This window comes from Phodopus roborovskii, unplaced genomic scaffold, assembly GCF_943737965.1.
Source record: "Phodopus roborovskii unplaced genomic scaffold, PHOROB, whole genome shotgun sequence".
Lineage (NCBI taxonomy): Eukaryota > Metazoa > Chordata > Mammalia > Rodentia > Cricetidae > Phodopus > Phodopus roborovskii.
The window spans coordinates 56,024,995-56,051,905 of NW_026126407.1; the positions used below are offsets into that span (position 1 = coordinate 56,024,995).

At 42.0% G+C, this 26,911-nt stretch overlaps 1 protein-coding gene across 1 annotated transcript in view; it reads right to left on the minus strand.

Moving 5' to 3' along the window:
- Window positions 1–26,911, minus strand: part of Grin2a (glutamate ionotropic receptor NMDA type subunit 2A) — a 381,691-nt gene that overhangs the window by 141,453 nt on the left and 213,327 nt on the right. The window contains exon 4 of the mRNA XM_051181444.1: window positions 16,896–17,488. Within this exon, the coding sequence (XP_051037401.1) occupies window positions 16,896–17,488 (593 nt within the window). The remainder of the gene's footprint in view (window positions 1–16,895; window positions 17,489–26,911) is intronic.

Sequence of the window (26,911 nt, forward strand, 5' to 3'; positions counted from 1 at the left end):
TCATTATTATCACCATCATTTCATCAGTCATCACCATTATCATCACTGTTATCATCACCATGATCATTGCCATTGTAACCATCATAACCATCATTATCACCATTAGCAGCAGCACAGTTGTCTTCACCGTGATCATCACCACCATAACCATCATTATCACCATCATAAGTATCACCATCACCTTCATAACCATCATCATCTTAAGCACTATCATCTTCATCAAATTATTACTATTAATCACAAATAACCAGGAAGGGAAGAGGAATTGTATAATAGAAGCAGCATCCCTTACTCTTGAAGAAAGAAGACTGAAGCTTTTTGATATTAACTGAATATTAAAAAAATAATCTTGTTTCTTTTGGGTCTCTCTGTTTCCCCACATATAAAGTACTTTACAACACTGCTGTTGTAAAAGCAGTTGAAATATTTTGCAAAACTAGTAAGATATTGTATTATTAATGTTAGCCAGATGCTATGAATAATTTATGGAACTATATAAATTAGAGGAAAGCTATTGTTATTGCTCACTTGCACTCTGTCTGATATGGTGGTGAATGGAAACCAAGGTTGGGTTCATCACACACTCTAATAACTGTGGTGATATTTCACAAGCATCCAGAACCATCCATAGACAAAGTGAAGGGAAATCATAAAACACTATAGAACTCAGTTGCAACTGCCTGCTCTGACATTGTGCAATTCAATTCCCAAAAAATTGCATCTAATATGTAGCTGTACAGGCAAGAAAGACTAGACCCATAAACGTTTAACATTTTCCCAAGATATCTACAAGAAAAAGTTTGGGTACAACTGGATATCCTAAACTTTAGGATTTAGGACTATTTCTACCATAGCATAATTTTCTGAAGAGGGCAAGGAATGTGGATTGCCTATGAATAACACCCACACACCCATCTGGACTCAATTTCCCATCATTTTTTGTCAGGCAGTATAATCCTCATGCCCTCACACCCACAATGGTCTGTGTGGACATCAACTCGTGACTGTCTTGAACAACAGCTAACCAAGCAAAGAATCAGTCACTCCCATGAGCTGATGATGTGCCCCATACCTCAGGGGAAAATGCTGTCTTGGGCAGGCTGTACAAGTTTCAAATGATAATTTGGATAGTTTTAAAAATTTCTTCTTTGGCCTATAAGATGTTTTTAAGTGTGGTAGTTAATGCAAAAATATTTAGGAGTTTCTAGAGGTTTTTCTGATGTTGAATTCTAGCTCATCCCCGTACATTCACTGAAACACTTTGCTACTGTTCGTTTCAAATGCATCAAGACTTATTTTATAGCCTGAAACATATTTTTGTGCTATTGGGTAGAGGGCTGCTTGTTATGTCAATTTGGTTCTGATGTCAAAATCATCTGTATGCTTACTGGTTGTCTGCTTCTTCTATCAATTATGAAGACAGTAGTATTAAATCTCCAGCTGTAATTGTGAATTTTAAAAAATCTTCTTTCAGTTCTATCATTATCCCTGTCAGTTTTGCCTCATTATTTTGAAGCTCTGCTATTGTATATATACATATTTAGACTGATAATGTCTTCTTGATACATTGACTCATTTGTCATTATGAAATGACATTCTTTCTCACATTAAATACTCAAGCTCTGAATTTCACTTAGTCTATTACTAATACAGCTAGTCTAGATTTTTTCATTTATATTGGTGTGTATATTTAAATATTCAAAGTGTTCACATTTCTTCTATTATCTGTTATCTTTATATTTACAATGAGTTTCTTGTAAGAAACTTATAATTGGAGACTGCTTTGTAATCTAACTTCATGACCTTTCCCTTTTAAAATGAGATGTTTATGCCACTTACATTTAGTGGAGTTAATGAGGTAATTAATTTTAAATGTACCATCATGACTTTTTAAATATTTGCTTCATTTTTATTTTCAGTTTTGCTTTCTATTTTCAATTTTTTTATAATCATGTTTTATTTATTTTGTATCATGCTAGCTGGAAATCTTATTGTTTATAAGTTAGTGGCTTCTTTAGAGTCCATTATTTCATATTTGTTGATTATATTAAAATTATCAAGTTATATTTCTCTTTATGTACAGCATAAAAACCTTTAAATAATATGCTTCCTATTGCTTGCAACTTTTGTGCATTTGCTACTATATACATTTTACCTTTTTACACATTGTAAATCCCTTGAAATAATTATTGTTTTTGTTTGAAAACTCATGTAACTTTTAGATAATTTAGTTATTTAAAAACAATACACATGTGACAGATTGTTTTCATTTCAAACACTTTTCATTGGGTTATTATGACCCAGCTTCCTATTGAATATTACTATCCTTTACACTAAGCGTTTTCTGGAATGTTTCTCACAGTTGGATTTGTTGATGATGAACAACAGTTATTTTACGTGTTAGAAACCAATATTTCGCTTTCACTTTGGAATATATTTTCACCATGCAAATTTATGCTCTGTAGGTAAATTGTCATGTGCTGTTTAAGTTTGCTGAAAGTGAAGTTTTGGAATGAAGAGGTTTCTCGGTACCAGGCTTTCAGAATGCTTATTTCAAGCTTTGTCCAAATGCCTTTTTTATAGGCCAACTGGTGCTCCAAGTCTGTGACAAGAATGGAAGAGAACAGAGAAGCAGCCCTGCAATCAAAACATTGTGTCCTTGAGACTAGCCAGAAGAAACTGTTTCTAACATATATTACTATTGTTTATCATGAGATGTGTGTGTGTATGTGCATGCCCACACATGAGACAAGATGCCAGTTCAACTATGAGGAGCTCATGGACAGAAAGCAATTTTGGAACTCCAGCTCATGCTTATCTCCTTAGTTTCTTCAGCCATTTTCTGCTGGAAGTTGTAAGCACCCAATTCATGATGCCAGCTACCTGCTACCATCTCTTCTTTTACTAGGAGTGATTTGATCTCTTTAGGACTCTCAGAAAGGGACCTCAACTGATTGTTTCAGTGGGCCTCCCCAGTCTATTTCTGTTGGGTGTTTGTAAGCTTTCAACTTGATGATATTAGCTTTAGTCTGCTTTCTCAATTGAACTACACTAATTATCTCTACTGGATGCTCAGTTTGGCAATCTGCTGCTCACTATTGCTTCCTTGCTTTGGCTTGCTATATGATTAGTGAACTTGATCACTGAAAATAGAAAATGAAGCTCTCTTAGCTCACTCTCTGGGCTGTAGCTGGTGGTGGTGGCTTATAACTGTAATGCTAACACTCAGTAGACAGACACAGGGGAGCTGATGGTTTGAAATCATCCAAGTTGACTTAATAAGAATCCAACCTAAACAAGCAAGTTCTAGGCTGACATTTATTTTCCCCTTCAGGGCATCACAGCCCCCATTCTCTTTTAACTTTTATTGTATCTAGTGAGAAATATCTTTTTCATCTTGTCTTGATTAGTTTTTTGTCACCTTGACACAAACGTGAGTTATCTGGTAAGTGAACCCTCAGTTGATAAAATTCCTCCATCTGATCATCTATAGGCAGCTCACTGAGAGTGGTATGACCCCTGAACAAATAATCTGGCCCTGGGTTGGACAAGAAATCAGACTGAGAAAGCCATAGAAAACAACCTTGAGTTCTTACCCTGACTCTCCTCAACAATGAACTTTATGGAGAAGTATAAGCCAAATAAGCTCTTTCTTCCCTCACAGCAGTAAAAGCAAAATAAGTCATGTTTAATAGCTTTAAATTCCAATAACTTGATTTTAAGAAATTAGATTGTAGCATGCCTGATGAGGGAAGACCTTCTCTGCATATGTTTCTCTTATTGGTTGATGAATAAAACACTGTTCAGCCAATGAGGCAGGAAGATAGGTGAGACTAGGAGATGAGGAGGATTCTGGGAAACATAGGCAGAAGCAGTCACTATGTAGAAGAGGAAGGAGTAACAGGTCTAGACCCTTCTCCAGTAAGATAAGACCACGTAGAAATACTTAGATTTATAAATATGGGTTAATAATTAAGACAGAGGTAGCCAATAAGAAGCCCTAGTTATTGGTCAACAGATTTATAATTAATATAAGTCTCTGTGTGCTTATTTGGGGCTGAAGCAGTTGTGGGACCAGGCTGGTGGGACAGAAACTTTCATCAACACATGCCTCCTTCATTCTAATCTCAATTCAGAATTTCTTGAGCTGTGAACTAGTTTTCATCAAATTTTGTGATGGGGAAGGTGAAGAACATTTTAAATAAGCATGCAGGTGTCTAAAACAGAAGAGCCCTGATGGGAGATGTCATTCTGTATATGTTTCTCATACTGGTTAATAATAAAGCACTGTTGGCCAATAGGAAAGGAAGATAGGAGGGACTAGGAGACAAGGAAGGAAATAGGAAGTAGTAAGGAGGAGTCAAGATGGAGAGTCTGGAGAGAGCTGGACGCCAGCCGCCTCCCCGGTAAGAGAAGGCCATGTGAAGATACATAGAAATGGGTTAATAATTAAAGGCAGAGCTAGCCGATAAGTAACAAGTAACCGGGCCAACAGTATTGTATCAAATACAGAGTCTCTGTGTGTTGTTTGGGGCTGGCGGCGTGGCAGTGGGACCAGACAGGCGGCGGCAGGCAGAAAAACCTGTACTCCTTACAGATGGCGCCCAACGTGGGGCCCAAATTCCCAAATATTGTTTATAAATGTTTGTTTTCATTTAAATGGATTTGGTTATATAGATATGAATACTTTGTTTTGGAATGGATTTTCATTTATTGATACAATTTAAGGTCAATTTTGTGATGTGTATCTTCTCCTTTTGTTTAGGTATTGTCTTTATATAGCTCATTTAGAAATGTAATGTATAATGTAGTACAGATAATAGATTATTATCTATGATAGTCAAAGTTTAGAGTTAAATTAGTTAGGTTTTTCAAGATACACAGAGATATATTTGAGATAGATATTCTTCAAATCTTTCAAAGACCTACAGAATATGGCATTTAAAATGGTTTAGGGTTTTTCTTGACAATGAGACATAATTGTTCCTGGCAACACCACCTGCGTCAGAAAAGAAGATGAAGATAGACATTGAAGAAACTCATTATGGAGTTTACTTCCAATATGGTAAGACTAGCCATTTAGACAAGATACTGCTCTTGTCTGGACTGTTTGACTTTATACTGTATAAACTGGACATGCAGGACCCACAGGAAAGTGACTCCTGATTCAAGATGGACATTGCTACAGAGATCCTGCTTCATGGAAGAGTCTTCGAGACAGTATGCAGGACACGGAGAAAAGTGACTGACAAACTGCCAAAAAAAAAGACAGTTTAAAGTTTTCTGCTTTACTGGAGAGTCTGTCAGACACACTATGGCCTATGGGCTAAAGATGGACATCTCCCATCATCTCCTCTTTTATGTCTAAATAAAAAGAAGGGTTTTAACCTTAACATAGCAAAATATATTATACAACAGTTATCAAGTAAGAATCACAGTTAACAATATTTAGTGTATACTCATACACACACACACAAATACACAAACACACACACACACACACACACACACACTCAGGGAGGAGAAAGAGTGAGAATATAGGTAACTTTGCAACTTTGAAAATACATAGTGGGATGTAGAATTAACAAAAACAAAATTTAAATCCTAGCATTATTTTTTATCAGCTGTACAACATTTGTGGAGGTATGTCACATCTCTGGCCCTATTTCCTCATTGGAAATAAGATAATGGAAGATCATCCTGTCCAGCATTTAGCTCTCTCTCATTCTTAACTGAACTCATTAGTGTGTGTGTGTGTGTGTGTGTGTGTGTGTGTGTGTGTGTGTGTGATCCCATGCCTTCATAAGAGCCTATGTGCTTTGAGGGCTGTTCATCCCTGTCACAGCAACAGATGTTTGAATTCAATTTAACTGTCTCCTGTCAGACTTCTCAATGGCTGAGTGAGGAGGCCAGAATTAAACCAGTTGACGATTGGTACTTTCACAGTGCCTGATACTGGCCCAAAGGTGGAAACATCACTAATCTGACCTTGAAATTTTCCTTTACTTCAAAGTAATAGAAAAAATCCAGCTATAGGGAAAAGCTGACTCTCAGCAAAGAGTACCATAAGGCAAGGACCCAGAGCCTTGATCACACCACCTGTGAAGTCAATCCATCCACAACTAGAATTTCCGTTATGTGAAATAATTCCATTATATCATCAACTGAATTAAAAGGATATTCTTGAAGGAGAAAACATCCTGATTCACATTTAAACCCTGAAGGGAATACATGAGAACTCACTGGCAGTCAGTGAGTTCATGGCAGTCTCGTCATTAGGACACATTCACATTCGCACCCTACTACATCATCTGTCAAGGTCTGTCAAGGTACACATTCCACCTGATGTAAGGTGTGCAGTGTAGTGTCTCCCCACCTCCATCCACTCACAATGATGCATTTATTAAATTTTTAGAAGTTCTTTTTTTTTTTTTTTTTAAACTAGTGGCTAAAAAATATGCAAAGGAAGTGAACTGTTCTCCAAGAGCTGTTTGCTGCCCTGTGGGAAACTGAGCAATATGGTTTAGTCCTGTGGCTAGCCAAGACTTGCCAAAATGAGGTGGATCTCAGGAAACTGTCTGTGGTGATTTGGACAACACACCAGACCTCGGCAGATCTGTCAGCCCATTCACCAAACTTCGGGGCTCAGGCAGAAATGTGGCTGGCCTCCCCTGCCCACACAGAACACAGCCAGTGCCATTGGGCCTGACAGCGATTCTTCCATTCCTAGGATCCATGCCAGGCTCTGTGTCACCAGGAGCTGGACAAGGGCTCAGAGGCACCTGCAGCAGGCAGCATCCAAGTGACAGTGAGAAGAGGAAGCAAAGAAGTCAGGACAAAGGCCCGGAGCAGGTGGGGGACACACAGCCTAGCTCTCTAGCTCCCCCACCTGGCTGGGACAGGGAGGGTCCCTGCCCTGCATAGGAGGAAGTGCATAGACCAGATGGTTCCAGGCTATTCACTCAAGGGCAACCCGCACACTGCCTCTTTGTACTCAGACACATGTTTCTTCTCCTTCCATAGCAAGGATCTTTAATGTGGCCACTTCAGTGGAATGTCAGTTAGTTGCCTTCCAAATCACTTCCCTAATGAAACAAATTCAGAGACTGCTTCCCTTTCCAGAACCATCGCCTCAGACATCTCCGATTCCACAGACTCTCACCTCTTCATCAATACAGACTAAGCTCATGGCTTGCCATCTGCATCCTAGCTCAGGCTCAGAACGATATGGGGTTGGCTGTCTATGACTCAAAGAGCTCACTGCTGAGACAGCAGTCTGATAGCTCACCACACAGGGCTTTTTACTCCCTCCACGTATTGATTAAAATTCCTGGTGTGATTCTGCTAGGTTGTGGTGGCCACAGTTATTACATCTTTGAAAGAGTCACAGTACCTGCCTCGATGTGGGGCACATAGTGGATGTTGCAGATACCCACCAGCCTCCACCATAGCATCAAACATGCAACCAGCACACCAGCACGAAGAGGGACAGCACGAAGAGGGACAGCACGAAGAGGGACAGTCTGACACTTTATCTCCTCCTTCGTACTAATTAATACTCAGGCTCCTCCCAATCTGAACCCCCATCCGTCCTCCCCTTACTTCTCATTTCCCCCTAGGTGATTGTCTTAGTTCGTTTTCTTGTTGCTCTGAACAGACACCTAATAAGTAGCCACTTAAGAAGGAAAGGTTATTTTAGCTTACAGTTTAAGGCCCACTATTGCTATTGTAGGGAAGGAGCGGCAGCAGAAACTGAGACAGCTGGTTGGTCACACAGCACATAATCAGGAGGCAGGCAGGAAGTAGGGCCAGGCTTTTAAACCTTAAGGTGGACCTCCAGTGACTCACTTCCACCTCCGGAAGGGTCTACAACCTCCCCAACAGTGCCACCAGCTGAAGACCAAGAGTATAAGTACATGAGCTTATAGGGGACATTTCACACTTAAAACACACCAGCAATCCCACTCAATTTGGGGACTGTAAGAGCCATCAACAGTCTCACATCCTGTGCATTGTACTTCCATGTGAGTTCAGACACTCCTATTGAATCGCCTCCTTGAGATTTCCACTTAAATCCTTCAAAAGTACACACAATTCAACCTTTCTGAAATGTACACTATCTCTGATTCCTACCCACCACCCAGTGTTTCTTTGCCAGTTTCTTGTGTTTAGCAAAAGATGTAACCATTTACCCAGCTACACAAGTCTAAAAAGTGGTTACTATCGCTTCATAACATCATAGCCTCCATCAGGCCTTGTTAACTAGGCCAGCCACTTCCTTTTGAAAGCAAAGCTACAACTCCCACTAAGTTGCCATCTCTGCCATCGACTCCTAGCTGGTCTCTATGCTTACACATTGAGACCTCCCACTCCCAATACTCACTCTGCCAGCAGGCCCAGAGCAATGAAGGTAGTACTTTTATTTGTTTACTTTATCTCCTCACTGAGCTGAGTCACAGCAAGTGATCATTATACATTACAAAGTGACCAGGTTTCAGAATGAAGTGTCTCTGGTACACTCCACTCTGAAGGAAAAGGATCCATATGTCTTTCTTGCTAAGTGTACTGGTTCCAAGACTTACATCTGGCCTTAGGAAAATTTGAACAGTATCTGTGCTTGTGTGTGACCCTCCCCCACCAACAACCCAAACCACCACCTTCCCTTCAAGGTAAAGTCATAGGCAACTGCTCCTTCTTCTGAGTTGCCAACATCAAGTTTCCACCATTTGTCGAGCTATTCACTGGGTGCCAATTGGAAATGATTGACTGGCATTGCGGGGTTGGCATACGGTGCTTTTGACTTCCAGCCAAAAAAGAGAAGGCTGGGTTCCAGGAAAGATGGCACAAACAGGGACAGTGCTGAAACAAGGGTGTTGACTGAGCTCCAGGGCTGGGTATCCAGAGCACTCAACTCAGCCCTCCTGGGTCCAGCCAGACACCCAAAGGAGGCAAGATCAAGAGGCAGTACCCCAAAGAGTGCTGCTGTATCCTGGGTGCTTGGCTGAGAAGTTCATATGTAAGTCATTAGCACTGGCATCCTCCGATGCTTTGGTTCATGTCATGTTTGCAGCTAAGGAAATGGAGACATGAAGAAGCTAAACCACTTGTCTAAGAGAGATAGGTCATGGGCCCAGCACTGTTTAGATCCACACTCTACTGTCAGAGCCTGGGACAGAATACATCATCTCAGCTTGTTACCTGCCCCTTCGTTCTCTCATTACATCTGTTCCTTGCACTCTTATTCTGGGCCACTTTACCCATTCCTGAGTTGAGGGTCCCCATAATCAGAAACATAGCACAGGCTCACGGGTTTGCTTGTTCTCTGGAGTGGCTAGTGAACTAAGAAATGTTTGTGCAGTAAATGCTGATCCCACTGATAAATATTTGCAAAGAGTTATCACATTCACCCAGGGGAGCTTGACAGCAGTCAAGCTAGGAGAATTAACAGAGCAGGCTCTTTTGTTGGCATTTTAAAAGAAACCCAACAGTGAGAATTCTGATTATCAAATAAAAACATACCAAGCAGATTTAGTGCTGTCTCCTGGTGGGCATTAAACCCCAAACCTTTCTTTCCTCAGCTTCCTTGGGAGACAAAAGTTAAGGGAGGATATTGGTGTTACCTGGATGCCTGTTTACTTTACTGTCCCTGGTAGACAGCACTGCCTTCCCCTTCCTGTCAGGGAAACTGACAGTGCTGCTGCTTCAGCAGAAGTTTGCCTTTCAGTGTCAGGCCCTTGATGTAGGAGATGGTGACCAAGCCAGGTCCCAAGGAAAGTCAATTAAATTTCTTTCAAATACTAATCTACAAAACCAGGAGGGGATGTTTCTCCTTTTCCTTTGTGCTAGAGATGCACTTGAGTGCTTCTAATGCACTCACTGAATTCCTCACTTTCAAAAATAGTAGCCACAGGACATAAGCTATAAGGCTGTCATTAACAAATAAAATTGGACCCTGGAAAGATGGCTTAGTAGTTTAAAGTGTTCCCTGCTCTTGCGCAGGACCCAAGTTTAGTTCCTGTACCCATACGAGACAGCTCATTAGAGCTTATGAATCCAGCTTCTTCCACTCTCTGTGGTCACCTGCACACATGTGTGCATACTCCCACCCAGACACAAACACAGGCACAAGATGAAAAGTTAAAATATATCCTAGAAAAATGAAATTCGGACACACAGCTGTTTCCTTCTTCCCTACTTTGTGCATAGCTTGAAGCATGACCATGTAAATTACAGGGTGATTGAGCTGAGACCGGATGATGGGATGGGTATTTGAGAAAGTCTAGCACTTGTCAAGAGCCACATCCAGTGTTCTGCATGTAAATTTTCATTTAGTTCTGCTGAAAACAAAGTGATATAAATGGATAGTGCTCTGTACACATTCAGAGAGAGAGAGAGAGAGAGAGAGAGAGAGAGAGAGAGAGAGAGAATGTGTGTATGTGTGTGAGTAAGAAAGAGATGACAAAAGAGACAGGGGAGTTGTCCAACTTCAGGAGAAAAGCCAGTGTTCAGAGTGGTTGGTAAGTTACATTGGTGAGTTCATAAGAAATTCAAAGTTAACCGTGCTATACAGATAACACAACCACAAGCACTTCTCCCTGCCACGTTTCTCCTGAATCAAATCTATGACAACATTCAATCTGAAAAACATCTCCTTTCAATGACTTCTCTTTCCCTGAGTTGAAAAGGTGTCCCCTTCTAATGCATAAGCATGGCCACACATATACATCCATGCACAGACAGACACACATGTGCACACTCACAGACCATGTAACTCTCTCCATCCCATAAAACCACAGTCTGGGTGTGACAGGGACTTCACCTGAGCCAACGCTGGGGTTAGGGGCAGAACTTAAGTCACCAACAGAGCAAATTAAAAACTTTCAAAATGAAGCGTGGAAACTGACTACAGAGCACTTTGTCATTAGACCCTGCTGTCTTATTGAAGAGCTGTGCTCTCTACAGGAGCAACCCTTGTCCTCCAGCACCTCTGATCTAACAAGCTGGATGCAACCATGCATTCTATCCACTTCCCAGTACCTTGCAGAAGACCCAAGGTAAAAGCAGTCCTGGCCCCACAGTCATGTGCTTGACTGCAGGTCTCTCCACCTACAGAGAGCTGGGGCCAATCACATCAAAGGCTCCCACTATTTTGTGTAGCATGAACACCAGTTTTGTGGGCTGCTGCAAGCAGATTCATCTGCTTTGTGCACAATTTTATTTTATTCCTTCATGTGTCATCAGTACAGGCTGAGAATCTCTACTCAGAAATGCTTGGAATGATTGCAGCTTTCAGAGTTCTTCAGATTAGGAGACATTTGTATAGACATAATGCAGTATTTCAGGCATGGGAATCAAGTTCTAAACCCTGGCTGGAGTTACCATTCCTTTTCTCTGCTTCCTTCCTTCCTTCTTTCCTTCCTTCCTTCCAAGGAGGCCCAGGCTCATCTCAAAGTTACTATGTAGCCAAAGATAACCTTGAACTCCCATTTCCCTTGCCTCTACCTCCCATGTGCTATGATTAGAGGTGTTCACTACTACCAAACACAGTTTACACCTCACTGGAGATTGAAACCCAGGCTTTCCTACATGTTAAGCAATCACTCTACCCAGTCCCATTTATGTTTCTTAAACAGAAGGCATAAAAACAATTGTATCCTTTAAGTGACCTCAGAGATTCAGAATGTAATTTTCCACTTGTGGCATTATATCTGCATTTAAAAGTTCTGAATTTTGAAACAATTGAGATGTTGTATCTTCAGACTAGGGCTGCTCAATTTATAACAGCATCCATTTCATTTGTAATCTGCCTGCCCATGTGCTGGGCACTGACCAAACAGTCACATGCCTTCCTTATCTCTATATGATTTCCAAGAGCAGATGTGGAAGAGTCAAGAGGCTCTCCCAGAGTGGTATATCTGGAGCCACACGCATCAGGGGCTCTAGCCACAGCAGCCCAGACTCCAGGGAACACACCACTAAGGGTGTTGCCTCCCTGGCTGCTCATCAATGGGACAGAGCCTTGGCACAGAGCTGGGATGAACAGCCTGGGATCCACACCAGGAAACAGGTCATGCTTTGCCTTCACATTCTGGGAGTTACGTGCACTGTGCTCTGTGCTTGGTGAAGGAGCAGATGTTTAATAACTTTGCAGCAGCAAGGAAGAGGTTGCATAATGTGGCTGAGCTATTTTTGAACTTTGGAAAATGCTGACTGCTCTTTTCAAACTATCTTCTATAAAACCAGGAATATTAAAACACGGAGAAAATTTTCCCCCTTCTCTATACCCCATCATTTGAAACCATAAGGGCAGAGAAGAGATGGGTCTATTATAAGATCAGGAATACTCTATGTCCTGCAAGCTGCCCCTTGCACAGCTTGGGCAACAACACATCACTCTAATATGCCAACTGCAAGAACTCTAACATTAGAAGTAATGAACCTGGGGACCACAGAGTTACATGCCCAAATAGCCCCAAGGAGGTCTCCATTGGCTGACGCTGCTCTTGATGACTCATCCTGAGAACCGGTAGGAATTCAGTTAAAACTGTCCTTATCTTCCCTTCTACAGAGTAGAAGTAAGGAAAGCTAACTGTTCTCAAGGTGCTTTGCAAATTAAGGCTTTACCCAGCTGAAAATGTAATTTAAAAAAAAAAAAACTGAAATAAGGAACTTCTAGCTCAAGAGTCTCAACTCCCACTGTTGAAGAGCATGTACCCAGTGAGCCTTGTCTGCTCACTGCCTTGAGATGACTGCATCCTTCCCTGATGGGCAACCTAAATGCCCAGGTACTAGGGATGGCTAGCTAAAAAAGGAAGCATGGGAGTGGCAAAATATAAAAACAGCAGCTTAAATTAATACATTACATTATCTTCACAGTGATATTGAAAATACAAGATGAAAGCCAAGCAGAATGGAGTTCATTGGATGTCACCAGGATTGGGCATCTGGTTGCACAGGAATCTTTAGCGAAAATACATCAGCACACATACACATTGCCTATGTACATAATTCACATAGGGATTTCCCTTCCCTTGAAAAGGGAAGTGACCAGGACTTCTATACTTCTACTAATGTACTGCTTTGATGGGAGATATCATTCTGTAAATATGTTTTTATTATTGGTTAATGAGTAAAGCACAGTTGGCCAATAGGAAAGCAAGATAGGTGGGACTAGGAGACAAGGAATATTCTGGGAGATGTAGCAAGGGTCAAAATGTAGGACCAAAGGTAGTAAGAGGTCCAAAACTTCTTTCCGGTAAGATAAGACCACATGGAAACACTTAGATTGATAGAAATGTGTTGATATTTAAGACAGAGCTAGCCAATAAGAAACGCCAGTAACAGGCCAGCAGCTTTATATCTAATACAGTGTCTCTCTGTGTTACTTGCGGCTGATGTGGCTCTGGGACCAGGCTGGAAGGAAAACTAATTGTAACATTGTTTTAAAATGTTCAAACAAACCAGACATACCATCCTCATTCTGTGTTGAGCCTTGGTTGAGTATATTATTATATTCTCTACTACTCACTGTCTTTTTCAGCATTTAAAAAAGAAAGAATTCTTGATGCAGCAAGATGGCTGAGTGGGAAAAAGGAATTGCTGCCAAACCTGAAGGCCTAAGATCAATAAAGCCAACTCCCAGAAAGCTGTCTCCTGATCTGCACAAGCACACACAATGACACACACACACACACACATACACACACTCACACACACACACACACACACACACACACACATACACACACTCACACACACCACACACACACACACACACACACACATACCACATAGAGAGAGATTTTGAAAAATAAATAAATACATGTGAAAAGTGAATCTTACGCCAGAGTTTGTTTGGGGGCAAATTTCTTTTTTTCCATTAGACTGCATGGTCTTTGGGGACAGAAGTCACATCTTAACTTCATATTCCAGGAGCCCTCACAAGATTTGCCAGGTCTGAGGAATGACAGCTGGGAGCCAGAAGGACACAGTGCCCTTAGCTCTTCTCAAGTACTTTCTTTGGGTTATCTCTAACTCCCAGACAAGGACAACCCAGCAGGGCTCTGCTCTTGCCTCCATGGGGTGCATGTGAGAGCACTGAAGGGAAGGGAAGTGTGGCAAGAAGAGAAAGATGAGAAAGACGAGCCACTGGGAGCCACTACCCAACCTCAGTCTGCCTGTGCAGCACCACCCCTTTGTGGACAGCAAGACATCACATGTGCAGGAGCCCTCAGCTTGGCATGCGGCTTCTCTGGGATGGAAATGCCATTTACAAAGCTGATGCACTGGGAAAGGAAACTGTGAGGCTAGAACTGCCACAATTCACAGCCTCAGGGCCTGTGTTTTCTCTCAGTAAAGAATGGAATCTAGGGTGGTCGCTGGAAAAGAATCTGAATGTCTTGGCAATTATCCCTCTCAAATTCCCTTTCCTTTCATATATATATATATATATATGAATCATTTCAATTGCCTTATAATTGAGTTATGTTTTCCACAAAATAATAGATTTCTAAGTCTGCCAGCTGCAGGGCACATCTTATTAAAGTGAGTGTGAATTCATTAGCCCAGCCTTTGTCTTAGGCTGGCAGCCAGCCTGACTTCCTAAGAAGCTCCCATGTCCACACCAATTTATCTTAGTTCTTTCCTGATATTTGGATGATTATTTTGGATGCTCAGTGTGGCTACCTAGGAATAGGATGGGGGACGATGTCAAAGGAGCTTGATTTCTTAATTCAACCGTCCATTTTTCTCAGGTATAGGTTATTTGTGAAGAAGTACATCCTGGGCTTAGTGTTTAAAGCACTTGTCTCACAATTTGAAGCACTTATCTTCAGTTTCCCAGAACTCACTTTAAAGCAAGGCACAATGTGAGGATCTCTCATCCCACCAACAGAAAGATGGAGGATGGAGCCACAACTGTGCACAAACGCTTTTGGGCCATCTAGCCTGGGCACTACAGTGGGAAAATAATGAAGATACTGTCTCATACAAGGTAGAAGGTAATGACTAACAGCTGACACATGCTCTGACTCCCCAAACTCAGTCCATGGCATGTGTACACCACACACACACACACACACACACACACACACACACACACACTTCTGCTCTGTTTCAGAAGTAAACTCTGAAAGGTAGCAGATTCAAGCTCACAGTAATACAGAGGTGTTTTAGGATGGCAATACTCTGCAGGAACCAACATGATCTCCTGACTACAATCTTGTATGGGGTTGTACTTCATTGATAACTCTGATGTTTACTGAATGCTCAGCAGGTCATAAGAAGCATCCCTTCTCACACATCATATCCCCTCTTCTCATACTCATGACAGCCCCCCAGAACCTTGGTTCACAAATCACAGCAATTCAGCACCATCCAAGAACTTGTTAGAATGTCAATTCTATGAGCTTACTTCAGACCTAATAATACAACAGAAATTCCTAGTACAGACCCAGAACCCCACCAAGCCCTTCCAGATGTCTCAAAATATTTGAAGATGACAAGCCTGGAAAGAAGAGGCTATTATTACCACTCTATGACAAGCACTTGTGATGCAGAAATGGAAAGTGATTGCCGGTGTCCTGTAGAATGTGAAGGAGACAGGATTTGAACATGAAAACAGCATCACTACCCAACCCAGCCTTTAACCACAGTGCCACAGTGCTCATTCTGTGAGGAATAAAGCACAGATTACATCATTGAACATCAGGCAAAAACATGCAGAATGGGTTCTGAATAATAATTCTAAATCTTAGCAGCCGAGCAGTAATGATAGGCCACAAAGAATAACGACATCTCCCAGAAACATAAAATTTAACTTAAATGCCCACCCTGATGGGTCAGTTAAATAAATTATGCTACAGTCATACGGCAGAATGTAATGTGGCTTTAAGAGTGATGATTGCCAAGATCTCCAAAGACCTATAAAGATGCTTGGCATATAAGAAGAAAAGATATTCAGACTCAGCCGGGGACTAGGAGCATCAGCGTGAACAATATTCCCAAATCAGGCCAAGCTGCTGAGGATGTGGGATGTCAGATGATTCCACAAACTGTTGTATGGCTAAAAAGTGGTGCCATTGTTTTATAGAACAGTTTGGCAACTGATACTTAAAGATGCCCACATCTTTGACTCCCCAAGTCCCATTTCTTAGAACCAACCCTAGACAACTAGACAGTCAGGCTCTGTAAAAAATCTGAATTCTCATGATTGTAAAGAGTGAATAAATAAACAAAGTATGGCATATTTATATGGAAGAATGTGGCATGGATATTACAAAGAATTTACCTGACATATAAATAGATACTAGATTGATGATAGGTAGGTAAATGAAAAACAGATAGATAGATAGATAGATAGATAGATAGATGATAGAGAAATGGTATAGATAGATGGTAGATAGATAGATGGGTAGATAGATATAAAGATAGGACAAACAGAAAGATAGATGATTGATGTGGAAAAGAGAGAATGATAAAGAGACAGGAGGGAAGTCTCAAGTGGATGTTTCTGAAGTAAGTTTTGGAGTAAAGAAAATAAAAGCAAGTTGCAGAGAGCCACTAAAATACATTATTACTTGTAAACCCAACACTTAGGATCTTACAGGAGGATTGCAAGATGAAGGCCAGCTTGGGCTACATAGCAATTTCTAAAATAGCATGGCTATGTAATGAAATTATGTCTCAAAAAGTATTATTACTTTACTTACTATTTTTAAATGAGACAGGAAGAGAGAAAAAGAGAAATGAGCACAAATCAAAACCAACTTCCTCCAAGTAAATACATACATTCTGCATGTCAAGTCTATCCTTCCATCAATGACTATGGACCCAAACATTCATAGCAACAAAATTCTGACCCATCTTTGGGGAACAATGAAAGAGGCCTCTCTTACTGGTGCAGAGTGTGATGAGGAGTTTCTGGTTTCTCTGCCTGCCCATAGCAGCTGGTCTTGGCCTCAGGGATGTAGGAGAATTTCTCCAACATGGAAGATGCAGCAGTGGTTAGGATCCCAAGACCATCCCTCACTCTCGCCTCCAGGCTATAGTCCCAGTCATCATAGGACACTGAAATGAGTCCGGATGGGAACTCTTTGGGGATGAGCTCTGTGTTCCCAGAGACCAAACTGGGGACAATCCAGAAGAAGTCATACCCGGTGAGGCCAAGGGATCGAGCCTCACTTAGGATGAGGACAGCCTCGTCTTTGGAACAGTACAGTAAGATGACAGAAGAATGGATCTTCTTCAGCTGGACCTGTGTCTTGGCATCCTCGAAGGAGGTATCCAGTGTGATCACATTCTGCATATCCCAGCCCACAAAGCTGTTGTCCACTGTTGTCTTGATGAAGCTGATGAAGTCCCTGTAGCCAGGGAAGATGGTAGTCACCAGAGAGAAGACATGCCAATCATAATCCTGCATGATCTTCAGCATAACTGTGGCTTGCTGCTGGATGGATGCCCCAAACTGGAAGAACGTGGACGTCGGATCCTGCCGACAAATAAGAAGACAGAAAAGTAGAGGGTGAGGCCAGAGGTAGTTGCTATGCAGTGATCTGTCTTTGTAGAATTAGAGATGCCCTTTCTAGAAACAGAGAAAACATCAACTCATTCAGAACACTTCTGAAGAGCCAGGACTCAGTTAGGAAAGTGCTTATCATGCAATCGTGAGTACCTGTACTTGATCCACAGAAACTACACTGAAAACAAAGACAGGTGGGGAATCCCTGGAGCTCACTGGCCAACCAGTCAAGCTGATATGGCAAGTTACAAGCCAGTAAAAGACTGTCTAAAGACAAGGTAGACAGCTCCTAAGGAATAATACCTAAGGCTGTCCTCTAGTTTCCACATACATACGTGAAAATGTGTGCATTGGCATACACGTGTACACATGAACACACACATACACATACACACATACACACCAATAATAAAAATAAACACTGCTGATCTGTGCCAGACTCTGGAGCATGCACAGAAAATGCAGACTTGAAAGGATTCATGCTCAGAAGCTCATGGCCAGTTCATCATCATCCACTCTCGTTTTCCTCTAGACTCCCTTTCCCCACACATTTCTGTCCACCCAGTTCCAATAACACTAATGTGGTTTAGTCCTCGGGTCATATCATGACAATGAAGTTGACAGAGACAAAGGGGCATCAGGAAGTATAGAAAGGTTCACAAGGGCACAGTTGGAGCTATTGTAAGTGTCATACCTGAATTGTTTTACCCCCAGACCATCAGCTAAATGAGCCACTTAGCTCCCATGTTCACAAGAGCTAGTACAAGTAGGGATTCTGTAACTTCAACTCAAGATTCTCATGCATACAGACGACTCATTTGATTGGCAAACATTTGCAGAACAGTTTGTTTTTGCTTTAGACCCTGGGAAGTCATGACTAGCAGGGCAGGCATGGCAGGATCTCTGTTGTCATAGATGTAAGGGAAACTTAAGAAAGAGCAGTCACTGTGAACTGGAGACTGAGAGAAACATCTGGAAATGCAGAAGAATTAAGGCAAGAGTGGGGAGAAACAGGTAAGCATGTCGTGGGGTTACATTTTTTAGTATAATAGATAAAGTTGCTTTGTTACATGAAGTACAAAGGATGAAATTCTATCAAAAAGCTTGTGATGCTATATCCAAAGTCTTGGGAACTATTCTGATAAAACCCAGGAAATCTGTATTGGGGTAAGGGGCCACTATAACCCCAATAGCTTCCCAAATAAATATATGACCGTGAGAAGGAAGTTCCACTTGGCCAAGCAGATGATTGTAGGGTTGTCAATTTTATAACCAACCACACTCCTCAACTCATTAGTTTCCACAGCAGTCCTATGATGTTGGCATTATTGGCATGGAAACCGGTGATCAAAGTGTCAGACTGCAACCATGTATCTAAGCCTAGGTAGGTTCTGAGAATGTAGCATGCTGGGTCTCCTTTATCATCTGCAGCCACAGCCCTCTTGGGTTTAAAATAAGTGCATGGGGAATGCATAAGCCATGTCACTCTAGTTAATGTGCTACAGAAATGACAACTCAGGAGGTTGATAGCCCACCTGGTGAAGCCTTGCAAGCATGAGGACAAGAACACATGTTTTTTGTTGTTTGTTTGTTTGTTTGTTTGTTTGTTTTAAAGTTGAGTGTGTGGCCTGCACTTGCAATCCCAGTGCTTGGGAAATGGACACAGGGTCTTTCCTGAGGCTTACTGGCCAGCCAACTCAATCTACTTGATCTCTCATAATTCAAGGTAAAATGGTCCCGGAGAACAATGGTGATGTTTTCCTCTGACCTCTATATGCATGTGTACATATGCATATCTGCACATACATGTGCCCACCCGCATGAACATATGCATAAAACATATGCAAGTTCAGCAAAAACTATGCATCACAAAACAGGTATGGCCAAAGCTAGGGTATATATTTCTTACAGAAACTAAAATAATTGCCAAGGTGTCCTTATCTTATCACATTTTCATTTAGCAGGTTTTATTTTCTAGGTTCTTAGTGCTACCTCATTTTAGCAGTTTTACTTATGGGGACTCCATTTTGTGTACGTGTATGTGTGTGTGTGTGTGTGTGTGTGTGTGTGTGTGTGTGTTGGTGTTGATTGGTTCCATGGTTAGTCATGTCTTTCAGAGAAATACTTTGTAACTACAGATGTCAATATTTTCTCTCTCATTTTCTTGATCTCAGTGGCCAATGAGCTACAGTTCTTGGAAACTATGCTCTTTCTGCAGACAAAGGTTTGGTGGATTACTTCAGTGCAGCATGGCCTGAAGTCAGAGAGAGGAAATGGGAATAAATAAATGGTTTCTGGGCTCCTTCCAGCATTTCAGTTCAATGAATTTTACCTAATTAAATCAATTAAAATGGGTAACAGATTTAAAGACTTGGGGAAATCATCTTTTTCCCTACTGTAACATTTTGAGAAATCCAATATTCTTGAATTGATGAATCATTTTTTTCCAGTCACATTTCAACAAGACTGTGAGTTCTTCAAGGGCAGCAAAGCTGTTGTCCTCATCACTCTGTCCCCATGGTGGGCAGTAGGCTTGGTCCATGGCACATCAGTGAGTAGAGAACAAGGACATGCATGAGTAGATGAGTGTGGAATTAAAGCCCCAGAAAGTCCTAGGGTTACCCAGAATACTCAAGGGGATAATTCAGTGTCTGACATTGTGTGCTGTGGATCCTTAGTGTCACAGCCACAAAAGACCACATCACCACCCATCCTACACACTCCAAGAAATCACTCCTCCAACCAAAGCCCCATATTGTGAATATGTACACATTTGTATATATGCATACTTATGTGTGTGCATGCATGTGGATGCCAGAGGACAAACTTGGATGTCATTCCTCAAGTGCTACCTACCTTATTTTTTCCTAAAATTCTTTATTTGTAAGAGGTAGTAGGAGCATGCAGGCCATATAGAATGTGTGGAGTCAGAGGACAACTTGTGTTCTCTTCTCTCCTTCTACCGAGTGGGTTCCAGGAATAGAACGCAAGTCATGAGACTTGAGAGCAAATACCTCCTCTCCTGAGTCATTTGCCAGTCCCTTGTTTTACTTTTCTGGACAAGGTCCCTCACTGACCTGAGCCCTGTCAAATAGTGAAATCATACTGGCCAGTGATCCCCAGAAATCTACCTTTGTCTGCCCCCCACACTGATGTGATTTCAAGTATGCACTATCATATCTAACTTTTCCTCTTTTAGGCCCTAGGAGACTGAACTCAATTATTTATGCTTGCAAGGAAAGATCTTTAATAACAGATATCACTTTAACTCACATACAAAAAATTTAGTGTGCATATTATTGATAAGAGGAGGAGGAACACAAAAAAAATTTAAAAGCCTCATAAGCTGTCTCAAAACATCATTGAATAAACAAAAAAGACAAGAACATGTAGACTCTAGCAGATGACACAGAAGTCTTAAAGCAACTGCAGTATTCAGCCCCCCACACTGCTGGATGCCTCCTGAGATGGGACCAAAGTGTTGAAAACTGAATTACCAAGAAATGCATTAGTTCCCACTGAGCACTGAAACATCTGAGGATACTGACACCAGAGCCACACCATCACTGCAGAGCACAAGTTGGCATCTTCTGCACTGCATATTTGAGGAGTAGAGGGGGTACAAACGTTAACAAATCTCATACATCACCTGCTCCAAAGTTCAAAGGACATTGCAGAAGAGGGGACAGAGGAGGAGAAGTACACAAGAGCCAGAAAACAGTAGGAAGGGCTTCAAAATGCTACCCTCTGCATTCAATATAGCCCTTGAAAGCATTAATTCGTGATTGTAGTTTAAAAAGCTGTAATTACCTGCACTGCACCATAACAAGACTGACCCTAGCTGACCCTAGCAACAGTCAAGGAGAGGTGAAGGGCTCATAGGGACCCATCCTTTACCTCTGAATTATTGGCTATAGATAGATGCTGGGAGGGGGAAAAACACTGTCTTTTGTTGTATCCCCAATATTGAGGCAACTAGAATCTACACCCATGATTACCAAGATGGCCCTAATAAATCTCAGTGGCCCACAAAACAAAATGAATAGTTGTGAACATGAGAGCGTGGTTTGTGAGAAGTGGGGAAGGTGGACACAGATGGTAGGGAGGTGGGCTGTGAGTGGTTAGCATGCATGGCATACATGTGTGAAATTGTTACATAGGTGAGACAACCTATGTATGCACAAATGTTTGAACAACTAACATGGATGGAGAGGTAGGAACCAACATGCTAGATGTGGCTTCAATTTGGGATCCCGAAGGTTCCTTGCTCCAAGTGTAGTGAATTGTAGCATCGCTAGGCTGTCTCTGAGATGCTCTGTGCACAGAGAAGAGCTGTAGACTGATGCAGTGTTGCCTCATATCTCCTAGGTGGGAGAGGGTGTGCCTGCGGTGTGATCTTCATGGAGAGAGATAATCATAGAGACAACACAGTTCCTAACCTAGAGCCAATGCAGCACAGACCACCTGAGAACAGGTACAGGCAGAACACTGACCTGGCCACACTTCCTCTCCCATCTTAGACAGTTCAGCACAAGCTTCTATCTGATCCTCCATTCTTGTTAGGATCTTTAAAGTACTCCAAAGCTTGTGTGCCCAAGACTTATTGCCAAATACAGTAGTTCTCAGTGTCGGGACCTTCATGAGACAACTGGACTCCCAGAGCCCTGACATCATGGGTGGATTTACACATGAGGATTTGTCATATACTGGGCTGTTGGAAGGTGCTGGAAACTTCAGAAGGGTTATAAGTGTAGGAAGTTAGTCACTGGAAATACCCCCTTCAAAGGTATGTTTTGTCTCTGGTCTATGCCACCCCCTTCTTTCTATATGCTAGGAGGTGAACAGCTTTGCTCCACCTATGCTCCCTGTTAAGATATTTTTCTACCTCAATTCAGGACCAGAAACACTAGAGGCAAGTGACCGGGGTTAAATGCTCCAAACCATGAATTCAAATAAACCTTCTCTTCCTTCACAATGCTTTGTCTCAGGTCACAGCAACAGAAAACTGACCACCATGCTCCCTACTCCAATGGATGGACCATACTGCACCTCTGGATCAGACTGCTGTAACAGACTTAATAACATGTCCTTGGGAAAAGTCCCTCAATCTTCCTAAGACTGACTTTGCCCATCTGCACAATATATCTGTCCAATATAAAGATAATTAAAGGGGCTGGAGAGATGGTTTGGGTGTGAATTGCTTGCTGTGCAAGTATAAGGACATAGTTGAATCCCTAGAACCAACATCAAGTCAAGCACAGTAGCACACATCTGTAATCTTACTGTTTCTCTGGTGAGATGGGAGATGGAGGAGTTAGGAGAATTCCTGGAATTTGAGGGCTAACTATCCTGACATGTGCCTTGGAGAACTACATGTTATCCTCTGTCTAGCATAATGAAAGACAGAGACTAACACCTGAGGTTTTCTCTGAATCCATACCTACTGGAGCATGTCTATGTTCCCACTCACACATACAAATATGTTCATGTAGTAGAACATACACAAATACACATATGTATGCATATTACATATATGGAAAAGGGGGATCGTGTAATGCAGAAGTGTCTACTTGGGAGTTATTTTGCTCATTACATCATAGTAACTGTCAGTCAGTCTAAACATTTTACAGAAAATTGACCACTACACCCCATGAAGACCCTAGCCCTAGGGTGGACAATAGTGAACTAAGGTTAAGCCCAGAGGGTAGAGATTCTTCTAGGAAGCCAAGTGATCCACTCCTGTATTTTATCATTGGCAATAGACATGGATAAGTAGGTGTCCCTGTCCTGGGCTGATCTGGAGTTCTTTGGTGCATTCCCAAGACTCTGCACCACATTTCTCTTCTGTTCGGTCCCTTAAACTCCACCTTCAAAACAACTGAAAGCTAGGCAGGTAGCCCTTTAGTAGACTTGGCCTAACATGCATGTGAACCTGAGTTCCATCCTCTAAACCACACAATACCACACACACACACACCCACATACACACACACACACACACACACACACACACACACACACAAACACACACACTTCTCACTGTAAATCAAAGACATTGTATATCTTCCAGACAGACAGAAATGAGGAAACATTTGCAAAACAATTGCAGAATGAGGTTCCCTTTTGTCTATGGTGATTTTATGGACTGGCAGAAGATGATGGGGAATTTGGCCACATGCCCAGGAGGTAACAGATAAGCCAAATGTCCCAGTCTTCCATGTTCCCACCTCCTGCCTTGATGGTAGAGGCAGTCCCTCCTGCACTCACTCACCCCTGCCTGTCCTCTGTGGGCTCAGGAGAGCTGTCTGTGACCACCTCTGGAACTGGGCTTCCCTTGACTGTGCAGTCATGGAAGGAAAACAGATCTCACACGCCCACTGTGGTGTTGTATCAAGAGCAGCTCTCTCCCCAAGCTCACGAACTGCAGAACAAACTGTTTCAAACATAGCAAGGCAGGCAGGGATATTCAGGGTGCTGGGTGTCTGTTCTAGACAGTTTCCATCCTGTGATTGTGAGGTCTCATCCCATCAGATCTAAAGCATCAGTCCTAATCTGGAACATCCCAGAGATCACTGAGTGTCCACAGAGACAGGACACTCCATAAGGTCCAAGGATGATAAATAGTTGGGCCAAATAACAACCTTCATTTCACTCACCTACTTACAAAGGTTATATACACCATGCTTGCTTTGGTCTTAACTACTCAGGAGATAAGGGCAACAGTACAGTATCTACAAACGGTGCTTCTCATGGAGACTGCTACAGTTCCATGATGAGGTTGTTGCAAGATTAGTCGGATGCTTCCGGGCCACATACCAGTGGCTCTAAATCTCCTGCATATCATCACATATATAACCACCTTTAAAAAAGCATCTGTGTTGCTGGCCCTGGGCCACTCTAATGAGGGCAGTTTCCATGAGTAGGTTATCTGAATCACAAAGCCATTTATTTTAATGTCCTCTGCTCTCAGTGGCAGGATGAGTTTTACTGAGCATCTTTTCAGAGACCAGAACTATGTCTGACACACAGAAAGAGCCACATAAATATTTGGTGAGCAAATGGGTGAGTGGGAAGCCTGCCCCCGGGAATCATGGGCAAATGGTCACTGCTGTCGATTCTACAGACGTTTCTACACCATTTTTTCTGCTGCTTGATGGGGTGGGTGTAGCTGGTACAAAAACCAGTGCTGTGGTAGCAAAGATGCAGAGAAACATGTGGGAAGTTGTTTTGTTCTGCAAGGAACTGTCCCAGTGAGCCCTGACATACTTTTCACTGTTCTCCTAATGAATCAATAGAAGTTTTCAACAGATTTTATCTTCATCCCTGTGATAGAAGAGCTGGAAGACAGAGGGGAAGCTGTTCTCTGGACATGGCATGAGCATTGCACTCATGAACTCAGAGCAGCTGGGGTTGCCTCTAGGTTATCAAGCCAGCCTAAACTCCAGCACAGATGAGGTGTGGTCTCTAGGCCCATCCCTTGCTGAATAGCTATTGGCAATTAACAAGAGCTGAGAGTGGGGTTTTCTTCTACAAGGGTGTGGCCACTGGTAGGTTTCCCAAGCTGCAGTAGATGATGACCTCACAACCTATGCACATATAGGAAGAAAAGGAAGAAGAGGGAGGAGGGGGTAAAGGAGGAGGAAGAGGAAAAGTAAGGAGAGGAGAAGAAGAAAGAAGGAGGAGGGGGAAGAGGAGGAAGAAGAAAGGGACAAGAAAGAGACATGAAGTTGAAGGAAGAGACATTTTAGGGAAATCAGAAGGAGAAAATTGGAAGCATAAATGATATTTTACTGTATATATGCATGAAATTCTCAAAGAAGAAAATAAATGTAGGCATCAAACTTGATAAGCTGGAGGATTCAAATGAGAGCATGGGGCATGCATTTAAGATGAACAAGTCCCATTAGAGAACTTTAGTGCCTCCCATCCCCCTCCCCCACCATCACATCCAGCCTCTTTCTCCTCACTGTCACCATCACAGCCATTGTCGAGGCCAATATCTAACATGCAGCCCAGTGTATCAATAATGGAAAGTATGGTTACTGTCCCAGACTTTCAAACTGAATCTCAGAGTGTGAGTTGGCTAAAATTCATATAAAGGAGTGCATGGCAGAGCCAGAGGTCAAAACCAGGCCATTTCAAGTCAGCATCAAGGTTTAGCTATCTTAAGACACTGCTCTGTTCCCTATTGAGGCACCAAACCAACAAACAAGATACCCAAGAAATTGTAAAAATGACAATTATATGCCCTTTAATTGTGCACTGATTCAAGGAGGAAACTCAGGCAAGAAAGGAATGAGGTCACATCCAAGTGTCTTATCCATCTCAACTGCAGTATTCCATTTCAGAAAACCCTGACTCATCATCTGGATTCTGTCCTCTAGTCACTCCTGTTAGGGAGAGAAGATATCCCTTCTCACCCTGACTCCTGCAGCCAATCAGCACCCAAGCTGAGAGGCATCCCTTTTTCCTCTCCTGGCTGTTTAAAATGGATTAGCAGTTACCACAACCTGGAACAAGACTCTACCTCCAAGAAGTTCCATTGCAAGCTGTCTGGGACTCAGCATCTATTGCAGTGTTTGAGGGGCTTGAGGACAATTAGGAGAGGTGTCTGATATATTTGTTAGGAATGCAAGAAACATGCAGAAAACTCTGGGATAACAAGCACATGGTACCATGCCTGCCTGTCTTGCATGGGTTCTGGAGATTAAACACAGGTCCTCATGGTGGCACAGCGGGCCCTTTAACAAGGGAGCCCACCTCTCGCCCCCAGTAGCATTCTTGTTAAGTAATCTAACACCATCCTCCTCTGTCTGCTTTCTCTTCAAATCAGAAGTTTCACTCTTCTCCTTTATTTTTCTGTTTTATTGAGGAATAATTAACAAATAGAAGTTGTATACATCCAAGGTGCATGAAATAATGTTTTGATATGTGTATATACTGTGAAATGATTACCATAATCAAGCTAATTAACACATCCATCTCCTCACAGTTACCTTCTGTGTGTGAGGGATGAGAATATTTGAGACCTATCCTCAGCAAACTTCAAGTACACAATACATTATTAGTACCTACACTCACATTAGGCCTACTACCACTTACTGATTTTATAAATGCAAATGTGTAACCTGTGACTGACATCTCCTAACTCCTCCTGTCCCCAGAGCCCTGGCAACCATCATTCTATGCTATTTCTCTGAGATCAGCTTTTTATATCTGACACATAAGTGAAATCATGCAGTATTTGTCTTTATGTCTCTGGCTTATTATGTCTCCCAGACTAATCGATGTTGTCACAAATAGCACAAATAGTCACAAATAGATTTCTTATTTTAATAGAGCATTATATAAACATATATATATGCATATATACCTGTATAGATGCAACAAAAT